This window comes from Solanum tuberosum, unplaced genomic scaffold (assembly GCF_000226075.1).
Source record: "Solanum tuberosum cultivar DM 1-3 516 R44 unplaced genomic scaffold, SolTub_3.0 scf00262, whole genome shotgun sequence".
Classification (NCBI taxonomy): domain Eukaryota; kingdom Viridiplantae; phylum Streptophyta; class Magnoliopsida; order Solanales; family Solanaceae; genus Solanum; species Solanum tuberosum.
Genome location: NW_006239186.1, coordinates 215,588 through 230,718, shown reverse-complemented (window position 1 = coordinate 230,718; position 15,131 = coordinate 215,588). Strand labels below are relative to the sequence as shown.

General features: G+C 29.3%; 2 protein-coding genes across 2 annotated transcripts; both read right to left on the bottom strand.

Annotated features, from left to right (window-relative positions):
• Nucleotides 1–2,709: 2,709 nt before the first annotated feature.
• Nucleotides 2,710–4,357, bottom strand: LOC102603430 (peroxidase 3-like). Its single transcript, XM_006357892.2, has 4 exons — nucleotides 3,955–4,357; nucleotides 3,669–3,866; nucleotides 3,412–3,574; nucleotides 2,710–3,297 (listed from the first exon to the last, which is right to left on the bottom strand). Exons 1-4 carry the CDS (start codon nucleotides 4,168–4,170, stop codon nucleotides 2,879–2,881), a joined length of 996 nt encoding a protein of 331 aa, XP_006357954.1. The 5' UTR covers nucleotides 4,171–4,357; the 3' UTR covers nucleotides 2,710–2,878.
• A 4,131-nt stretch (nucleotides 4,358–8,488) lies between these two features.
• On the bottom strand, nucleotides 8,489–9,166 carry LOC107062723 (uncharacterized mitochondrial protein AtMg00810-like). The gene is made up of 2 exons (XM_015313683.1): nucleotides 9,005–9,166; nucleotides 8,489–8,884 (listed from the first exon to the last, which is right to left on the bottom strand). The coding sequence occupies exons 1-2, from the start codon at nucleotides 9,164–9,166 to the stop codon at nucleotides 8,489–8,491; spliced, it is 558 nt and encodes a 185-aa protein (XP_015169169.1).
• Nucleotides 9,167–15,131: the final 5,965 nt, after the last annotated feature.

The following is a 15,131-nucleotide window of genomic DNA, read 5'->3' as shown; positions in this document are numbered from 1 at the left end:
ATCATCTTTTTAGTTTCTATTGTAGCATACTTCCATAGTTCCGTTACAAAAAATTCTGCTAAAAACATAATTCATATGCATAATATAACACCACATCACAAGCGGGCAACAATCATAACCATTTTATCAGCAGACAGTGAATCAATTTGTGGTGCATAAGCCGCCCTATGTTTCTGACTCATCTCATCATTCTACTCCTTTTCTATAGCTTGTCTCAATGGTTCAAACCAACCTAACAACAACTTCTTAACATAAGGCAAATTGGGTCAGTAGAATTTTAAAATCTCCTTTTCTATAGCTAGTCTCAATGGTTCAAACCAACCTAACAACAACTTTCTTAACGTAAGGCAAATTGGGTCAGTAGAATTTTAAGTGGGCGGGTAGAATTTAGCTGCATCCGGGTTTAATTAGGAGAAATTATTATTTTTGGTTAATTTAAATTTCAGTCAGTTAAAGACTGTCACGTCATTAATGAAAGGATTAATTATTAATTTGTTTAGTGAAAGGGTAATATAGGTACATATAGGTGGAAGGAGGATATGTTTGTTCCATTTCCTATACTTGAAGGGTATTTTAAGCCCTTCTCCATTGATAAAAACATATTATTTCAACATACTTAAAGATACTTCAAGTTGACGACGAATTAGTTTGAGTCAATTTTAAGCGATTGAGATAGAAATGAATTAAGAAAGAGAAAATAAGGAGAGAACAAGTTAAATACGATAAATCAAATGAGAAATAGTTTTTTTTAATTAAAAAGATAAACCATTGAAGGTGTGATATACTTTGTTATGTTATTATTAGATATATCTTGTGGAATATGTCTTTTTATTTTCTATTTATTAGGTTGTTATAAAACAAATATAGAATGTTACAACAACAACATTTCAGTAAAATCTCACTAAGTAGGGTTTAGGGATGGTAAAGTATATATGCAGATACATTACCTCTTAAGATAGATATATTATTTCTGAAGATCCTCAACTAAAGTGCATCAAACACAAATAAAAAAAGAAGAAAATAATGTTGAAAGCATAGCAATTAATTAAAAATTAAAAAAATAGCATAAAGTCTTAAAAAATAAAAAATAACAACAAAATTGTGTGAAAATAGAGAATGATAGATATATAAAAATTAAAATTAGCTAAATCAATCAAATAAGAAGCGAAAGGAATTTACATATGTGATCTCATCACGTATAGTTAACTTTTTTCCTTGCTGTCACATTAGAAATAAGATTATATATCATAGCCAAAATATTATAATCTATATACTATAATAATCAAGTACAAGGCAGTTGATTGAAATGGTCACATGAAGTTATTAATTGATTTGATTTATTTTTTAAATCCATTTCAAAAAAGAATGATCTTTTTTTTAACAACTTTTTAATTCCAATTATTTACGGGCTATGTTTAAGACCACAAGATTAAGGGATATTAAGTACATATGATATATTGTTAATTTAAGGTTGCAAAATTCTAAAGTTCTTTTTCCTTAAACTCTGTTCAATTATAATAGGTCAAACAAATTAAAATGGAGACAATAATTTGTATTTGCATGTTTTTTATAATTATTTGTTGGTTGTGTATCAAATACAATCTTTTTATCTTCATAAGGTAGGATAAGACTACCTACATCTCATCCTCTTCGGACCTCATTTACAGAATTATACTAGATATATTATTATTTATAAAAATAATTTAATCTATACCTCACTTTAATAAACTTTCGACAAAGTAAATTTGTTTCCTCCTCCTTATTCTTTAATATTTTTGCACCAAATAAATTTATTGTAAGAAATTGTATTAAATTTCTTACAAAGCATTTAATTTTATATATAATTTGATTATATATAAAAAAAAATAGCCAAAAGCTAAAATGAGGAAAAAACGACTTAATTGATTTGTTGTATTCCAACGTTTAAAAATTAATTTAATTAATTTAATTTCTTTTATAGAAAAATCATTCAACTAAACCATGAACACCTCTAATTGTGACAAAAAAAACTTCTTTCGCATGAAGGCTTGAAATAGGACCAACTTGTTGTTTTTTCCTTTTCTGTCAATTAAGACTTGAGATTAAAATATTGGTTTGAAGTCAAAAGATAGAAGAAGTTTGGATTTTGTTTTAAAAGTTGGAACATGGCTGTATTAAGATATTAGTTGGTTCATTGTATCTGTTGAGAATCAAATTAAAGTTAACTAATTTTCGGCGGATAAAGAAAAAAGATCTTGAGCGAGCAGAAAAACTCAAAAGATAAAGAAATATCATTAATCTCTTCATGCTCGTACGTTCCAGCCTTGAAGTACCACTTGTACAAAGAAGAATCCCATTTGTTACATGATTCTTTCTTCATACATAGAGATACAGGATCTATAAGGCAATTACTTAGAAGTATACTTTATGTTGCAGCCTTTCCTATATGTTTACGACACAACATAACTAAGAGTCATTCTATTAGGACATGTAAAAAATGGTCAGGCTCGAGCAGTCTAGTGTCTAAGTTGATTGTTCAGACGATCACCACAACACTTAGTATTTTTGGTAGTACATGATTTTCTTTATCTCTCCCTCGTCAATCGTTAGGTTTCTCCATCTCTTCTAAACTTTAGTGGCCTCCAGAAACATCAAATGGAAAGCTCAAAAACAGGACAGTAATGCTCAACAAAACCTCTTCTAGGAAAGGGTCCATTATACATAAAGCTGTTCTTGGAATCTTAGTTTTATTTCAAGAAAATGATCAATATACAAGAATATATCAGAATAACTACAAAAAGAAATGATACATATTATCCCGAATCATTCACACAAAGGTTACATACAAACTACGAACACACAAATATTGGAAGTTGGGAAGAAAGGGAAAAGACAGCTCTTAAGTATTCACAGCTGCACAGTGCTTCCTAATCTCACCAGCAGAGCCGGTCTTGACTTCAATCTTTCCCATTTTCTCCATTGCTACACCAAATTCAGCATAGAATTGTTTGAGTGATCCTTTTACTAGCTCGTTGATGAATGACTTTGTTGTCGCACTTGTTGTCAAGGCTGCATCAGATTGGAATAACCCTTTTCTCTTGAGCACAAGCTGAAAGTAGCTAAGATCAAATTTACTGGAACTTCCAGGATCCATTTCGACAATTGTGGTGTTGTCATTGATTGATTTGCATTTCTTCATCTTGAGATTAGATGCATATTCGGTGTCTAGAGATGGATCTTTTTTTCCCCAAACTCCAGTAAAATTGTATAAACGTGATGAAAATGACGGACAGTGAGAGACTCCAATGGTATGTGCACCTGGTAGAAAATTGTACATAGTAACAATGATTTTTGTCTGATAGACTTAAATGTATGGGAAGTTTTAATATAGGATAAGCAGAAATGAGCGCGGATGTACTAATTTAAACTTACCAGACAATAGTACCAAGTCTTTTAGGTCAAGACCTTTGCTGGCAAAAGACGTCTGGAGACTGGAAAAGTTACTTGTAGGAGGAGGGATGTTTGCCAAGGCTTCCGAGGCATTTGATATTCTTCCATCTCTTCTACCAGTTGGAACCTTCCAGTAAGGGCCTCCCTGAATAAAAAGGAAGACAAGATTAAGAAGATATTCCATTCAATTAAGCTCTCTCATGGGTACAATAACTAGTTATCTCGAGTTTTGTACTTACTGTGACCACAACAGAGTCTCTAGCAACCAAGGCAACAATATCCGCACATGACACAACTCCAGGGCATTCAGCTTCCAATGCTTTCTTCACACCATCGATAAATGAGAAGCCTCTTAGCGTTTGATTAGGAACAGCCACTTTTTCAGTCTGGTTTTTCGTGCTCGAAGTGAAATTCAGGAGTACAGAACCATCACAACCCTGTAAGAACCCAATCAAGTAAATAAGGAAACTAAATTATCACTTCTAGAAATGCACTCTTCATATGAATGAGGTATAAATTAATTACCCTGACAAAGCAATCGTGGAAATGCAGCCTGAGCAACGCAGCTGCAAGAGACGGAGCATTTGGGATTTGCTTTTGTACATAATCTTGAATTATCTTCTCAGCTTGCGGACAGCTCTTTGCATAGAAGTTGAGCTGCAACTGACCATGGCTGGAACTCGCTATCCCTAGTAGAATACACAACACTAGAAAATTACCCAAATCACCAAATTTAGACATTTATATTACTTACTACTTTTTGCAACTTTTGAAAGAGCTGTTTTTCTTTGTTCGAGTTGCTACACATATCAACTCCAAACAGATCAAAAAGAATTTATAGGCACATTGCTTTAGCTAACTTGCATTAGTTTAAGAAAACAAATTTGTTAGAGTCTGTCTCTTTCATTCAATGAGGTTAATATGTCATATCATATTGACTGATCCCTCGGCATGTTAGACACTTAAAACTAATCTTCTTTTTAAAAAAACACTACTTGATAAAATCATTATTGTTACCTGCTCCTGGAGATTATAGCTACCTTCGTAAGGGTGCCACTACAACAAAAACAATTTTTTTAGCAGCAATAAATATACACATTAACAAAGAGTACTACAATCTTAACCAGCATTAGTTAATTGTCATTTGATCCAATATCGCTATAGGCTCTAGATACATTTACCGGCCTCTACTTCTCATGGATGTAGAGGCAATTTCATTATTGTTTTTTGTTGTGTATATTAAGAGATAGTATAAGGTATTTGGTATTAGTAGTTTAATGTGCGAATCAAAATATGTTGGTATTAGTTCAAAGCATGAATGTATTAAAATGTAACAACCTCACCAGAAACCACCAACCTCAGAGTAATTGTATTTGCTTAGGTATTCTAATTTTCCTTTTGTATGCCTGAAGATATGTGACAACATAACTAAAAGACTCATTCAAAGGCATGAAGAAATGTACGAGCATGGGCGGTCTAGTATCTAAGTCAATTGATCACCATGATCGAGTCACTTACTATAATTCGGGATCTTAACATTTTTAGCTAGCAGACTAATAAAAAATTTCAGTTGTCCTAGCTGTATTATACATAGCGGTCCCCAATTTGTCGGTGTATACGTATACTACCTCGGAGTTCAGTACTATTGGCATTAAAATGCTACAGAATTAAACGAAAGAAACAAATAAAAGCATGAAATTAAATGATAAAGAGTATAAAAATATACCTATTTCATAAGAAAATAGCTATATGATAGTGTGATTAGACAAACTAAGAAAATGGTAATTATGAAATTTTAGGTTAATGATTTGTTTATTTCTAACTAAAAAATAAAATCGATAATAGATTGATTGATTAACTCTCTCTCTCTATATATATATAAGAAGTATTTATATACACTTATATACTACCTTAAAAACACGAACTCCCAAACTTAAATGTTGAATTACTATAATACCCTCAATTAAAAGTACTCAATTAATTATATTTATTAATTTAATTATATTAAAAGTAGATACCTTTTCACATTAAAGGGTTGTGACTTTTCAAAGAGGTGTGCCTTTTCCAAAGGGATGTTATTTTTTTGACGGGTTGTGACATTTTCGAAGAGTTGTGATATTTTCGAAGGGTTGTGATTTTTCCAAAGGGTTGTGACTTTTTCTAAATGGTTCGGCCTTTTCCAATGAGTTGTGACTTTTTCAAAAAGTTGTGACTTTTTCCATGAGCAGTGAGTTTTTCAAAAGGTTGTAACTTTCTGATATGGTACAATTAGCACCTATTCATACTACTATTTGTTAGCTATAAATAGAGGGGTTTCCTCTCACTTTTAAACTACGATTTAAAAAAAAAGTTTTCTACTCTTCTTCTTCTTAAAAATCTTAAGGTTTATTTGCAACAGTTCATTAAGTTCAAAATTCAACGAAATTCGAGGTACGACATAAGAAAGAGTTGGTGAACAAATTGTAGCAAATCATTCATCAATTCACACTTGTATTTTTTTCTTATGATTTTCATGAGTTAACAGTGACGAAATGTTGTGGGAAAGACAATAATAATAAACAAATATGAAAAAGGTCACATGATTTGGGTAAGATATTTCTTCTTTATTATTTCATTATTTATTCTTTTACCCTCAAATGAAGGAGTTTCTTTCTAATTTTACTAAAACAACATGCATCAACGTAGTCCATTGAATTATTAGTTTTGAGGTTAAATCCACTATTTCAAAAATAGATTTTTACTTTTACTTACAATATGATAGAGTCATGATAATAATTATTTTTTAATAGATAAGTAAGTAAAATGAACGGATAAAGTAAAGTGTTGATGTCAAGATATTTTAATCAAATGGAACACTATAATGAATATAGCATGAACATATATTTTCGTATTCCTTCTTCATTGGCTATGTATTGTTTCATATTTTTTTCCTTTTTATATGTATATTACGTATGAAATTTTTCAAGTATGAATTACATGTTATTTTGTGTTCATTTTAATTTGAGAAAATGTTATGTCACAAGATACACTCCTTGCTAGCTATATAAAAATATAAGAAAATAGTGATTGATCATAAAATAATCTTTTATCAAAAAGTTTAATATTTTATATCACGATAAATCTTCTATAAGATACAAGATACTTTCATAAGACAACAACTATATCATATTGTATGCGGCAGAAAAAAGGATAAGACTATAATTCTACAAAGATAAGGTAGACACTTAAAGAAATGAAATATTTTTCACCAAATGTGATGTTGTTCATACATTAAAATTAAATTATGCTATATATATAATAAAGTATTGGTCAAGCTAAATATTTGACATACACCCAAACCTCTATTTAACCATCATTCGCTATAACAACAAAGTACCCTTTTTTTGTAAAATTACCTCTCTAGGATAGTCTTACTCAAATATTAATTGATTACTTATATTTTGTAAAAGATAGATTACGTATAAACATAAAATATCAAAATATTTATTGTAATCCTTATTAGTGTCATGCACATACTAAATTTCAAGTATGAATATTTAAGAGAAAAATTGTACATAAGTGGTGTCCATCTTTTATCTTCATAACCTCAAGAGGAAAGGCTATTGGTGACATTTTTTTTATTTTTGTTGGTTAGATTTGTTTACAAAATTGAGTGAAGTAAAAATAATACTTCTAAAGAAATGTCACTTTCTCTCCATATTTAACTTTAAATATATTTTGAAATGTTTCAATGATATCTGGTTATTTTGATCTCAAAATATAAGTAACTCTATGACAATCTGTACTTAATCATTTAAAAGCATTTTTCCTATGTTCTTTCAGATATAATTATCTACTAAAAAATTTAATTTAGCAATGTTAATTCTATTTTACAACATCGTGTACTATATATACGATACACACGTGCAACGCACGTGCCGTAAAACTAGTATATTGAAGAAAGCCTTGAAAATGAATGAACTAGATGAACAAGTTTATGCCATGGAAGACTTAGGTCTTTCAGAAAAAACTTATCTATTTCAATTATTTCTTTATTTTTGTAAACCTTACCATAGTTAGAATTGGTAACTGTGTACAAAGCTTGGTAATAAATATTATAAATCTTTCATCTGAAAGGTTAATGACTATAGGACAATTGATCCCTTCTTTGAAAGTCGATTTGACTAGGATTTGGATTCCTCCTAAATGAACATAATTCATTTTTTTTCTTTTCTTTTCAGGAATTTTCCTAAAAATTTGATCTATCATAGGTTTTGTTAATAGATTTAATTTGTGTTTTTTTGTTGTTTGGGTAATTTCTATTACCTTTTCTACTTCTTGATACTCATGATAAGAAATTTTATTTCTAACAAATATTTTTTGCATTTTGTTAAATATATTATCTCCTATTTTGAGATATATATATATATCAAAGAAGTGAATTAGTAGTTCAATTTAGAAATTTTAATCGAATGTTGTTGAATTGCATGAAATGACATTTATAAAGTAAATAGTAAGTACTAAAAAAAATCAAACAATTGACACTTTGAATTAGTAGAATTAAATTGGTCAATATTATCTCCATATATATATTCAAGTTCAAATTCATATTTTGTTTTGGTATAAGTATTTATTTTTTATTATATAATTGCAATTTCTGTTGAATATATTGTTTGGAGAGACTGGCACTATCAATTTATCACAACTTGAATTTTTATTATATCAAAGTAAGAACCTGTTTCGGTCTTACAATTTTTACAGGTAACTCTCTTATTTCTTACTCACTTGTTGTTTGCTCTCTTGCTTACTTTCTTACTTGATTTCTTTCTTGGTTGCTTACAACTCAAATGAACCACCTCTATTTATAGGTGGTGATGGAAGAATCTAGCTAAAGGTTTTGCTACTATATTCTAGAATGTTCTTCAAACTACATATTTCTAGAACTACATTTTTCTAGAATATCTCTAGACTTTTCTCTCTAGAATACTCATTCTAGAGATCTTCCTTTATTTCTTTATAACTCTTGAATAGTCTAGGTTCTTCTTTGAATTGTCTTGGATATTAAGTTGGTGATGATTTCTTAACACTCCCCCTCAACACCAACTTTATTTTCTCTTTCAATCATTCCAAGCGCTTCTTGAAATCTTATAAACTTCATGTTGACCAGGCTCTTTGTGAATATGTCTGCTACTTGCTCTTCTGTCTTGATTTGCTTCGCTGACAAGTTGTCAAAGTATAGTGGTATGATATCTTTTGATGGTTGATGCAAGTCTTTCATGAGTTGTTTTAGCCATGTGCTCTCTTGTGCTGCCATTGTTCTTGCTCGATATTCTGCTTCTGTAGTTGAAAGTGAAACACTTGGTTGTCTTTTGCTGCACCATGATATTGCGGCTGATCCAAGAATGAAAACATATCCGGTGGTTGATTTTCGAGTATCATGGTCACCAGCATAATCCGCATCAAAATATCCGATTATCTTTCAAGAAGCTCCTTTCATATAGAATAGTCCATAGTCAATAGTTCCTTTCACATATCTTAATATCTTTCTAATTGCTTCCAAATGAGGCTTCTTTGGTTTCTGCATAAATCTACTAACTACTCCAACTGCGAATAAGGCAATATCTGATTTGGTCAATGTTAAATAGATAAGACTACCGACAAGTTGACGATACATTGTCTCTTCCTCCAAGTCTTTGCCTTCATGGGAACATAGTTTTAAGTTAGGCTCCATCGGTGTAGAAGATGTCTTGCAACCCATCATTCCATACTTTTGGAGTAGATCTCTCGCATACTTTTGTTGTCCAAGGAATAATCCATCCTTTGTTTTTTCAACCTCAAGATCAAGAAAGTGTTTTAGTTCACCCAACTCCTTCATTTGAAATCGCACCATCAATTTCCATATGTATTATCATACACGCCCTTACCCCTTTGACTATGAATGACGGGTGGACATAAACTATTCACCTATACTGTGTGAAATAGTGAGGTTGCTTTCAATAGACAATAGACTCGAATACAAATATTTCAAAAATGGATTTGATGAACACAAATATGATGTAGAATTTTTGAATAAAAAACAGATTTAGAATATTTGAAAAAAATATTTGAAGATTATTTCAAGTTTCACTGTAAACAACTCTTGCAACAAATAAAGTGCCCTTTTCCCTCATTTTTTCAGTTTTCTTGTTCTCTTGGAATTATTTAAACTCTTTGGACAAATAGAAAAGATTAATATAGTCTCGGATAGAGTGCAGTAGCAATATTGTAGTATAAGATTGCATTTGATGAACAGATAACTGGAATGGTTGATCATCTTGGTTTTACGACGAACCAAAATTCAAATTCTTAAAGCAAAAGCATCTGGGAAACCAAAAGTTATATGGGGGAGTAAAAACACATATTCAAAAGTACGGGGTGTCAAAAATGAACCCAAACATAGATAACCCGTCCAGAATTTTAAGGGTTGGGCTCAAGATAATTTGAATTGGGTTCAATCTCAACCCATTCAAGCCTAATCCATTTTAAGAGAATCCTCAATTGAGCTCAATTCAATCTCCAATTTCAACCCGTTTTAAAACGCTTTACTAAGATATGTTCATATATTAAAAGTATGAATTATTATCTATTTAACGCTTTTTAGGATTTATCTATCCATTTGTTACTTTTTAGAAAAAAAAATCTTGAGCTGAAATTCGAATTGTGATTATAAAAGTTAAATATCAATATGTTAAAATTATTGAGATTAATTGGGTCAAATTGGGCGGGTCAAGACCCAACCCATTTTTTAGCCCATTTGAACCCAAAGTAAACTTGGGCGGGTCAAGACCCAACCCGATTTCAATCCATTTTAATATCTCCAATTTCACCTCAACCCGCCCATTTGACACCCCTACTCAAAAGTTAAGTCGCCCAAGTAACCGAAATAATTTTATTTTCAGCTGATGAAATATCTCAATCTATCACTAATTAAATACAAGGATTGTTGCAACACATAGACAAGGATTTCAAGGGACATCTATAAGAGATCATTATTGATCAACGAGGTCTAGGAAAATTTAAAATTTAAACAAATTAGAACACTACACAATTCGTGGTGGAATGGGTTGAGAAAAAAATAATTTAGGAGTTGGACAGATATTTATATATAAGTTAAAATTTTATATACTAAGCTTTTTTTATATGTGACAAGATGATCTATTTAATATAACACTATATTGAATAAAATAAATAAATAATTATTCAATAAATAATATTTTATCAAAACTCATAAGTATATTCTAATAGCCACTATCGTCCAACATTTGCTAACTAGTATTAGCTTTCTCAATCTTTTGCATTGATTTTATGAACAAAGTATATAAATACATCCCTGATAAGCAGGGTGTTATAGGGAAATATTTGGACACCATAGGGCATGGAACTTCTGTGGTCATGAGTGATTATTCAACTGACAAATTGAATGCTTGTGTTGTTGTGTTAAAATTGGATACTCTATTTTAATTTCATGATGATTTGTTAATTGAGCATCAAATTCTTCTGCTCTCAAAATTTTGAGCATAGTTATTTTTGTTGCAGTCTCGATAGTCCTGTAGTGCAATATTATTAACGCCAACATTATAACATAATAAGCATAAAGGAAAATATATTCGGATATTTATTTAGGCATGAAGAATATATAAATATATAGGGTTGTACTTGATCGGGTTGGTTCGGATTTATCAAATATCAAACTAAATCATTTGTAGAAATTTTTAAATTTATAAACCAAACCAAACTAATAAAACTCGAGTTTTTTTTTGAGTTTTTCAACCTCGGGTTGGTTCGGATTTTTCAAGTACCAAATCAAATCATTTATGTCGAATTTTTTAATTTTTAAATCAAACCAAACTAATAAACCTTGATTTTTTTTTCCAGATTTTTGGATTTTTCCGGTAAAGTATTCATACAAACATATAATTAACTTGTGCTCCAAATATTTCTTTAGTCCAACCAAAATACAACTATCTAAGTTCTTAAGAAAATAACACAAAATATGAGATGAGTGATGACATTAAAATGTTCAATAAAAAATAATAATGAATTCATATAAAATAAATATTGCGAATTGATAAGTCATAATGAAAATGATCATAATTTAAAAGTACTAAATCATGCTAAAATAAGTCTAATAAGTATTAATTACATGATTAAACATTAAAGAAAAATTTAAATTAGATTATGAATTTAAATGTCTAAACCAATACAAAACTAAAGAACAAATATTCAACACTATTGTCATTCTTAGTGTTGAATTAATTTTATTTTTTAGCATTAGTATTGATTTGATTTCGAATTGAGCTTTATTAGAGTTACTGATATCTATGCACTATAACCTTTATTGGACCATTCAAAATTTTAAGTCTCAAAAAACTTGAAAAAATATGTTAAAAGATAAAAATTATGAAAACGTATAAGTAATATTTAGAAATTACATCAAAAGTAAATACTTTAGGTATAAAATAAATTTTAAAAATTATATATATAATGTCGGGTTGATTTGGTCTCGGGTTGATTTTTTTAGTTAAAACCAAACCAACTCAAGTATAATCGGATTTTTTTTTTCCAATAGCAAATCAAGTCAAACCAAATCATTAATCTGATTTTATTTCGGTTTGATTCGATTTTCGGTTCGATATATATATATATATATCCAATCATTTAGTTAAAATCTTTAACTCCCCTAGCTCCTTTCAACGTGGAGGAAAATCTTAACGTGGAAACATGTTGGAGAAAATGTGTGTGAAGAAAGTTTGAGCATATTGGATATTTCGGGAAAAGGTAAATATATTAAAATTTCATCAAAGATCAATGCATCGTTTATTATAAATTTGTATACCATTAAAGCATAGGAAACAAAAAAAATAGAGTAAAAAAATGTATGTTTTCACCTAAATTACTCACCTGGTTTGAGTTGGTAAAAGTCTTGCATTAATTTTATGAACAAAGGAGAAATACTTCATTGATGAAAACATGTTTCAACATACGTGTAGAAACTTTGAGTGATTGAGATAGAAAAAAATTAAGAAGAGAAAAAAAAGGAAGAGAATAAGTTAAATATTTCTATTATATAGAAGAGCCACGAGACGGACAACCACTGACATTTTAGTAATTTTAACATCATTTAAGGGCAAAATAATAATTGTATAATTAATGGTCAAAATGAAAATCTAAAAGAATTCATACGTGTTAACTTTTGTTATGGGCCCATAAGGATATTATTGTAATTTTGTTAAAATGAAGAGTTTCTATTAGTTAACTTCTTAGAAACAATAATAAATGCTAAGCTTGTTTTGACATATTTTAGAAAGAAATTTTGAACTAATTAAAATAAAATGTGTTTGAATAGTTAATATTTTGTTCCAAGAAATACTTTAAAGGATTATTGCGTAAACATATTTTTAATATTATGTTACATAATATGACCACTAAATTCGTATCTTGATTATTAAAATAGTCTTTAAAATGACGTATCAATATTTTTTAATTAATTTGAAGAAAATATCAAATTTCATGACTAAAAGAATGAACAATGTTTGACTATCAAGAAATTTAATAATTTGATAATGTATCCATCGAAAGATTAAAAAATATAAAATTCTCATTTCTATATTTTCTTACTATCAAATATGATAAACTATTTAACAGAGAAAATTTGACAAGGAAAATGTTTAACATTCAAATTCTAATGAATATTAAAATTAAAACTAAAGAAAAATGAGTAGTTAAAAAATAAAGAAGAACAACAAAAGAAAATGTCAATAGAAAAAGACTTTGTTGAGAAATATAGAGGAAGAAAAAAACTAATAAATAAATTAGGAATAAACAACCTGAAAAAAAAAGTATATTGGTTATTTTGTGGGGTAAGATTTAGAGTTTTCTTTACGGCGTGATATTAAGAGTGTAGTATCAAAACAAATTAATTAATGTAATTTAGAATATAACATTACGATAATTGTTATTGTATATAGAAATAAAGTTTCTGTCATGATTGCTTTTTTTTTTTTTTAACCTTACCTAGGAGCTCCCACCTCTTTTGCTCCCTTGGTGACTCGAACTCGCAACCTTCGGGTTGAAAGTGAGGGGTAATTTTTAATAAATACTTTCAATATTTAGAATAAAACCTTACGATAATTTTTATTGTATATAGAAATAAAGTTGCTTTCTTGATTGTTTTATTTTTGTGAAGTTAGAAATCAACTTTGTAAGTAATTCTATTTATCGAAGACAATAATAAAATGTATCACAAAATTCATCGACAAAGCCAATTACAAACACGGTATACTTAAGTTGAAGCAATAGAGATTTGAAAGACTTTAATTTGATCTTTACACGAATTGATTGATCAATGACTAATATTTTATCAGATGCAAAGCTTATGGTGCAAATATTACAAAACGAAGATAATAACATTGTGGAAAATATATACCACTTGCGAATATATATGAAGATCGACGAACTTTTTCAAAAATATCAACATTTTATATATTCTCGAACACGAAATGTTTTAACTCATAATCTAACGCAATTCTCTATTTCCTTGCTGCATAGAATTTTTTAGAATTCAACTTTCTCAATTTAAGTTGTAAACGACACATTTATGTCGTATGACCATTTGAAATAGATTATAAAGTAATATATTGAAGTTGTTTACTAAAGAAAAAAAATGGTATAAAGTACAAAAATCTCATATCTTTGGAGGCTAATTACATGGGAAGTTTCCTCAATTACAAAAATCTCGAATTTTTCATTGCTCTCGAATACATTCATTGGATGTCCAATACATTACAAATGACATATTACTTTGGGGGAGGGATGTATTCGAGAGGGGATAGGTATGTATCCGAGAGGGAATAGTTGTATCCGAGAGGAAATAGGAATGTATCCGAGAGAGGATTATAATATCTTAAGTTGTGAATTTATGTAATTTTTCAAATAAAATATGTGAAATTATATTGGGCCCGTATCACGGGCCTTAAATTATCTAGTAATAAAATAAATGAGAAGCAGTAATTTTTTTTATCAAAAAAGATTTAATTGTTAAAGGTGTGATATACTTTGTTATGTCATTATTAGATATATCTTGTGAAATATTTAGTTTTATTTTCTATGTATTATATTGTTATAAAACAAATACAGAATGTTACAACAACAATAATATACCAGTAAAATCTTATTATGTGGGATCCAAAGAGGGTAATGTGTATGCAAATCTTACCATTACCTCTTGAAGATAGAAATGTTGTTTCTGAAGACTATCTACTCAAGTGCATCAAACACAAGTGAAAGAAGAATAAAATAATGCTGAAAGCATATCAATTAATAAAAACTAAAAAGAGCATTGTAAAGTTTATAAAAAAAAAATAAAATGGTGTGAAAATATAAAATGTTAGATATATAAAAATTAAAATTAGATAAATCAATAAAATAAGAAGGGAAAAAGGATAAATATAATCCTGAACTATCATAAATGGTATGCAGATACCCTCCGTCATACTTTTGGGACATTGGTGCCCCTGCTGTCAAAAAACTAGAGCATATATACCCTTTATACTGACGGACATACACGTGTCATAATCTTATCTACCGACCGACATTTATTAAATATTGGATCGACGGATAAGATTGTGTCACGTGTCCCTATTTAGCCTTCCGTTAGAGTAAATGGTATATATGCTCTAGTTTTG